The 7,244-nt window shown below is 54.6% G+C and overlaps 1 protein-coding gene across 1 annotated transcript in view; it reads right to left on the bottom strand.

The window, feature by feature from the left end:
- Positions 1-225: 225 nt before the first annotated feature.
- Positions 226-7,244, bottom strand: part of Tab1 (TGF-beta activated kinase 1 (MAP3K7) binding protein 1) — a 28,958-nt gene continuing 21,939 nt past the window's right edge. The window contains exons 8-11 of the mRNA XM_052161628.1: positions 5,950-6,094; positions 3,958-4,180; positions 2,825-2,981; positions 226-1,802 (exon numbers count right to left, since the gene is read on the bottom strand). Of these exons, the coding sequence (XP_052017588.1) occupies positions 1,595-1,802; positions 2,825-2,981; positions 3,958-4,180; positions 5,950-6,094 (733 nt within the window). The 3' untranslated portion in view covers positions 226-1,594. The remainder of the gene's footprint in view (positions 1,803-2,824; positions 2,982-3,957; positions 4,181-5,949; positions 6,095-7,244) is intronic.

Below are 7,244 nucleotides of genomic sequence, written 5' to 3'. Positions count from 1 at the left end.
GGAGCAGAATAGCACTGCCCTCTTGAGCTTGGACAGCAGGCCTGTGGCAAAACACATGCTCATTCAGTGAGGGCAGTGGGGTCTGCAGCTAGGAGGTCCAAGTTCAAATCCCAGTACTGTCACTTACCAGTCTGGAAAGCCTGGTTCTCAAGCCTCCTGAGCAGAACAGGAGGCAACCAGCTCTTGGTGCTTGGGTTACAGACAGACAAGATGACACATGACATCTTTACTGCATTAAGAATATGGTTCTATTTCTAGAGACCAAACAGCACCACATTCCTTGGGGAGGACCTCCTTTGTCCCAAGTCTTTGTGCATCAGCTGGAAGCTGCTCGCCTGCAGGGCAGAGGTGACTTCCTAGCGGAGGGCAGGAAGGCTTCTTCTTCCCACCACCCCAGGGTTTCTCCTCAGCACTGAGCAAGCAGCATCACTTTAGGGAAATGGAGTCTGAGAAGTGCTCTGAACTAGCCTTTGCCAGCAGCATACGAGGCTGCAGATTTGAGCTCGGACTCCAATCCTGGTGGAAGAGCTCAGTAAGGGGAGCACCCGGCCTGCTTCCTCCTCAGCATAGGGGCGGCCACACTGCAGGCAGCTGTGGTAACCCTCCTGTCTGGAGGTAGAGAACATGTGTGAGCAGGTCCTGGTTAGGGCCTGACCGACAGTCTTTCCCCTGCATGTCTGCATCATCACCCGATGCCCTTGGTCTTCTAAGTGGGCAAGACTCAACCTAGTCCTTCCCACAGCCCTCTTCCACTCCTCTCAGCAGAGCCCGGCCAACTAGCTTCCAGTCAGCATGAGTGAAGGCTGTGGCCTCAGCACTCCCTATCACCAGCTTCCCAGTACCAGCTGGGAGGAAGGCTTGCCCCACCCTAGGGCAGGATCTAGCACAAGCATACACTTAGGTTGCTGGGTGGGCCTGGCCTACCATCTGCACCCTGTTGGGAAGCCAGCTCTCTTGAGTTAGCTCAGCTGCCAGCTGGCTGACCTGCAGCCCAGGACTAACATTCCTTGGCCAGCTCTCTCTGGTCCTTCCTGTCCTGCTCCCCTGTGGCAGTTACAGGCCCCTCTGCTTCCCTGGACTTTTCCAGTGACATCCAGTGACAGGCACCCACTCCCATCATTCTCTGCTCTGGATCTAGGAGTTTGGGCTGAAAAGTGGGAAGGGATAACAACCCAGAGGTAAACCCAGAGGCCACAGCTATTCCAAGGGAAGTTGAGGCAGGTCTCAACAGTCTCGAACAGTCTCAAGAGAGCCGTGTCTGTCTGGCCTGCGGTAGCTGGGGTCCACAGGACAGCTTCTTGCTATTCTCTGAACATGTCAGTAGGCACTCTTGATGTCTACAAGCCACCTGCAGCTTTCCCAGTTGGCCCTGGCTAAGGATGCCTGTGGTCTGGACTCCAGCATCCTGTGTGGACCAGCAATGCAGTCTGTACTCAGGCTGCAGCCAAGGGCTGTGGGTCGAACCTGCAGCACATCAGTGACTCACTGCCCGCTGGTTCCATGGCACCTGCACAGGTCAAGAAGCTTGCCTTGCTTTGGCACTGGCCCTCTGTGTCTACACAAAGCTGTGCCAAGGCTGCACTCTGAGGCTAGACTAAGGTGCCGTCATCACGCTCTGCTCGCCGTGGTCCACACTCCAGAGTCGGTAAAACTCAGCAAAGTCCACATAGGGCTCGACACGACCATCTTCTCCAGGTGGAAGTGAGTGGGCTGGTCTGGAGCGGAAGAGGCCCCCGTCAGAGCTGGAGCTGCTGCTCTGCGTGTGGGTGTTGGTGGACTGTAGGGTCAGAGTGGGGCTCTGGCTACAGAAGAAGAGGGAAGGAATCAGTCCGGGGTAGCCGCAGCAGGGGCCCTCAACTTCGCACCAGTGAAAAGAGTGGCTCTGCAGGGTCAGGCCCCTCTGCCCAATATCCTAAAGAAGCCAGCTGCGTGAGGTGTTTTTAAAGATAGGCTGACCTAGGTGACAGAATAAGGCTCAGAGCCAGGGAAGGAGACCTGTGAGGCTGGCTGCCTGGCTTTGTGGACACAGCTGCTGGTTTCCTGGGGCAGCCTGGTGGGGAGGGAAGGCTATGCTGATTGTGCTGGGGACAACACACAGCTAGCTACCCATGATGCCCAGATGTCTACCAGGCCCTTCCATCCACAGAAGTGGTGGCAGGAACAGCAGTGAAGACTTGGGGACAGACAGAGGCCCTCTGAAGAGGCAGAGGGAGAGGCAGAGGAAAACAGGGACACTCCCCTCCCTGCCAGCCCTTCTAATTGGCCACATCCGGCTAAGCTCTGTGTGAGGGGCTGGGTGGGGCAGCTGTATTATTACAGCAGTGCAGGGCTGGAATGTGGAAACCAGATCCCCCCCAAGAGGTGGGGTAAGGGCAGAGTACACAGTCACAGAAATGAAGGAGACGAGTGGACAAAAGACCTGTCAAGCAGGTCTACACTGTGCCCCTCCTCTCAGGCCATGACCTCCACTCCCAGAGCCCCTTAAACTAGACAGCTGACAGCAACAGCGCGTCACAGTGAGAGAACAGTGGTCTGAGGACCCAGTGCAGGCCAGGCAATTCCCCAACGACAGCTGTGTGAAGCCAGTGGCCCTACGTTACAAACCTGCTTGCACCTTTCTCGGGCCCCCTTGTCCACCTTGCCCTGAACCACTAGAACTAATGGTAATGCTCCTTTCTACCTGTGTCTGGTAAGAAGACTCCCTTCCCCAGAGATGAGGGTGGAGAACTGAGGCCTCTCTCATCCCGCCCCACTGAGCCCTAGGACTTGGCTGTCCAGCTGTCTCTCCAGGTCCCCAGGACTGTCTCTAGAGTGGACAGCTTACTTAGAGAGGGTGGGAGTGGTTTCGTCCAGGGTGGAGGCACTGTGCGAACCGTTGACCATCTGGCCCTGAGAAGGCATGACGAGGGACAGAGTCACACTGGTCTTGCTGGTGCTCTGGGCACTTGAGTAGGGCACAGAAACAGGGTACACACGGCCCCCTGCAATAGGAGAGAGAGAGCAGGGGTGGTGGGGAGGGAAATCAGTCGGAGGAGACCAAGGTAGCAGGCTCACGGCTACTCTTGAGTGACAAGGGCTCTGTGAGGGCTGAGAGGCCCCTAAGCCCCATGGTGGCCCTTCACCCTTGGGGTGGCCCAGGGGAGATGTCCCTTGGTAGTCTCTTCCAGAGCAGCAATGGGATCTCCCTCCAGCAAGGAAGCCTACTGGGGATCAAGGTGGGAGTGGAATAAAATGTTGGATGGGCTCAGAGAAAGGGTTACTGGCCAGCTTTGCATGGACACTTTAATACAGAGGGTAGGCTGTTTCTTGTTGAGGGAGGCCCAAGGCAGCATAGCTGCAATAGCAGGCCAGAGGGACTCCAGCTCCCCAGGTCCAGGAAAGCAACGGAAGGCGGGAGCGCCACGGTTTGTTTGTTTAAAAACAGAAAAGGAAATGCAGCACTTGGAACCAGTGCAGAAGGTCTCACCTCTGCCCAAGCAGCTTGATTCAAGGACTAACAAGGAAACAGGGAAGGAGCGAAATGTCTCGCAGCCACAAATGATCAGACCCAGTGCCGGGGGCTGGGGCAGACCACCTGGGTCCCACACCCGGCCTCAGCCAGGTCCCTCCACTAGAGCCGTTCTCCTTCGCATTAGGGTTCCCGGTAAGAGTAAGAGGTGACCATCCGCAGGCGAGGAGGGACTCCAGCATCGATGGCGGCAGCCGTCACCTCTGCGGTCTGCCTTTGAGACTGCACATAAGGTGCTTGTGCAGAAACATCAGGGGCGGGCGGGGCAAGTGGACCTTACTTCACAGACAGACTAAAGACTTGCAGCTCAGTCTGGAACTCTGACAGCCTGCACCCCTGGCCCTATATGCACCCCAGACAGTGAGCTCACGCTATCAGCCAGTCTGTGCTGCCTCCAGCCCAGGACTCATCTCAGGTGTCCCCGCCTGTATAGCATGCAGCAGACATACCTGGGGCTGGGGTTGGTGTAGGCTGGCTCATCTCACCCAATGGATAGCCGAAGTTCCTCACCAGCAGGGTCATGTCTTCATGTCGTGGGCAGAACTTGGCACGCTCCCCACCACTGGCAAAGGTGTCACTGTGGATACGCTTTACACGGTCTACCACAGCCTGGGCAACCGCATCCAGGGAGGTCTGCTTGGCAAACTCGGTGTCAATCATCGCGGCAATCTCCTGGGGTGTGGAGGGAGGACATATGAGGAATCAGAGTGACCAGATGCGTTGATTAGAGAAGGTGCAGGGCCTTGTGCTCTCTTCACCGGCTTCCACACCCCTAAGTGGGTTACATCCACCTCAGTGGGTTGTCACCAGCAATTACATAACACACGGTACAAGGGCACTCAGGACTGCTAAGAAACGTAGGATAGAGGCTGTGGCTTTGCCTTCTTCCCTGCATAAAACACCCATGCTACATGCAAGGCATTTTTCCAGGAACTGCCCTCTAAGAAGCCTTGTGCCTGGTGCATTCTAGAACCTAGTAGATGCTTCTACTGTGAAGACCAAAGGGAAAGAAAAACAAAAAACAAAAAACAAAAGCAAACCCACACTGAAGGATCAAAAGCCCAGCCAAGTGTGGTGGTGCACACTTGTACCCTAACACTCAAGAGGAAGAGGCAGGGGGATCACTGCAAGTGCCAGACCATTCATAGTGAGAACCTGTCTCAAAGAGAAAAAAAAAAGAAAAAAGAACAGACTAAACAAAAAGATCAAAAGTACAAGTTCAAGTCTCTACCTGAGCACTGGCCGTAGCTCCTGGAAGCAGGAGCCCAGGCGAGGGGAGGGGGAGAACCTGGACCCACTGCTGAAGCTCGGCTGTGGCTGGCAGCTACACTGCCTGAGACAGGACCTAGACCTCTGGGTGGAAGTAGCCACTGGGCCCTCTATGCTCCAGGCTGCTGCAATGAAGGATAAAATAAAATGGGTGGAAAGCCTTGAACACAGGGATCAGGAGGCAGCCAGACTTAGGGCAGGGAAAGAGGCAGAGCTGGGCTAGGGCACCTGTAATCCCAGCACTCAGGAGGCAGAGGCAGATGGATTCCAAACTTAGGGCCAGCCTGGACTATATCACTAGTTTCAAGCTAGTCTAGGATACTGAGCAAGACTCCATCTCAGCTGGGCGGTGGTGGCGCACACCTGTAATGCTAGTACTTGGGAGGCAGAGGCAGGCGGATTTCTGAGTTCGAGGCCAGCCTGGTCTACAGAGTGAGTTCCAGGACAGCCACGACTACACAGAGAAACCCTGTCTCGAAAAAACAAAAAAACAAAACAAAACAAAAAAGACTCCATCTCAAAAAGAAAAGGGAAAGAAAACCAGAAAAAGATTACCTTCTGACATGTGCAAGAACCACATCTAAAAAAGACAGACATGCACGAACTTGGTCACACAGCGAGCCACGGTACAGCAGCTGCCCTTCCAATGCTAGCCAAGCACTGTGGCACAGGCCTGTACTCTGCTCTACCTGAGAAGCAGGGCAATAGGTTGCCATGTGCGAGGTCTGCCTGGATGACAGTAAGTTCGAGCCTAGCCAGGCAACTGCTTTTCTCAAAACAAAGACAGAACCGGGCCTGTGGGTTTACCTACAGGTAGAGCGCCTGCCCTGCAGCCTCAGTAGGCAGAACACACCATCCTGTGACCCTGGGAATCACTTTGATGGCTACTGTCTCTCTGGTAGCAGCTCACACTTAACCTCCCGTTAATCCCCAAAGGAAGAATCTGCCACAGAGGCACAGATAGCCCCTGAGGCCCCAGTGGGAAGGGGAGATGAGCCTGAACCTGGGCACTGCTGTGGGCACCGGGGTACTGCCCTTCCCTGCAGCCCTGGGGCAGTATAGTTCTCAACTTCCCTTTCTGCTTCAGTCACTGGCTTAGAGCCCTAAAAGGATGTCTGGTGACAGCATCGGAGAATCAGGGCTCCAGCCACCTGCCTGGCCCTACAGCTTACCTGGTTGGCCTGCCCAGGCCCATGGGCTGCCTCCAGGGCCTTGTAGAGCCCCTCCGACATCAGCACCAGGAAGCCCGTCACGCCATCCAGAGGCTGTGCGCCGTGGATTTCCGGCTCTGCAATGATGGGTTTGGACTTGGCAGCGCTATAGGAGAAAGGAGGGTGGGCAGGCTCTGTGTGGGAAGACCCAGGGGCACCGCTTCTGCTGAGGGCAAGACTACACTCAGAACATCAAAAATAAAACACCTGACTTGCTAAGGGGGAAAGGGACAGAAGGAAAGAGAAAAGCAGACTAGACCTGTCTTCTGCCCAGGGACAGAGGTCAGGTGCCAGATCCAGGTGCTGCACTTCCTGGCATGGCTGGCCGGTCAGAATGGAGCATCAGGAAGTCTATTTCTATTTATTTAGTCTTTAATAAGGTATCATGTAGCTCCACTGATCTACAACTATGTAACCTTGGGCACCTAAGACTCCTGCCTCTACCTTTCAAGGGTCGGACGGCAAACTGTACCACTACTACACCTGGCCGAGAGGCCGTCTGACAAAAGCCCACGTGTCAGATGGTGATGTAGTGATGCCTGTCTCCGGTGCTTGGGACAGCTGTGCCAGAGGATGAGAAATTCAAAGTCAAAACAACAGAGGTCTCAGTCTGGGCTACTGGTAAAAGCCTCTTTTGAAATAAAAATAAATTTAAAAATAAATAAAAGCCTATCCTCTTGCCATAACTTGGACAAGATGGGAGTCTATTCCAATTAAGATCCCATATAGTACACTGTCTGCATGGGACCAGGGCAGATGTGTATCAGTCATTAAGTGTCAGAAGAACTCTAGTGCACACGCCCTGTGAGGACACTCTTGACAGGGAAGGAAGTCTGGGAGCATGCTGAGCCATTCTCCTGGGGCTGCTCAGGCAGATGCTGACACAGCCATCTGCTGGACTCATACATAGTGTTTGTTACGAGGCAGGCCAGCAGCTCATGGCAGGTGTGCAGGGGTGGAGGGGCAGACTCCACTGGTAAAGGGCATGTGACCGGTCCTGACCACACTGAACTGCTCCTGTTAAAGGAGCTGCCATGACAGTCTGATGTCAATAAAGTGGCTAAGAAAGAGAGAGCAGAGCCCAAAGGAGTTTGTGGGTGTACCTAAACTCCCACAACACACACAAGCACACTGTACATGTGCATGTGCAAAGACACTGGGGGCTGGATACATTTGGGCCTAGCAGCCTCTGGGTGCCGGAGGTCTGGCTTGAGATAGAAGTCTGTATGTACCCTTTCTGAAGTGCTCTGTCACAG

The sequence above is a fragment of the Apodemus sylvaticus genome, chromosome 17 (assembly GCF_947179515.1).
Source record: "Apodemus sylvaticus chromosome 17, mApoSyl1.1, whole genome shotgun sequence".
Lineage (NCBI taxonomy): Eukaryota > Metazoa > Chordata > Mammalia > Rodentia > Muridae > Apodemus > Apodemus sylvaticus.
Note: the sequence above shows the minus strand (reverse complement) of the source record. Positions and strands in the feature narration are given on the sequence as shown.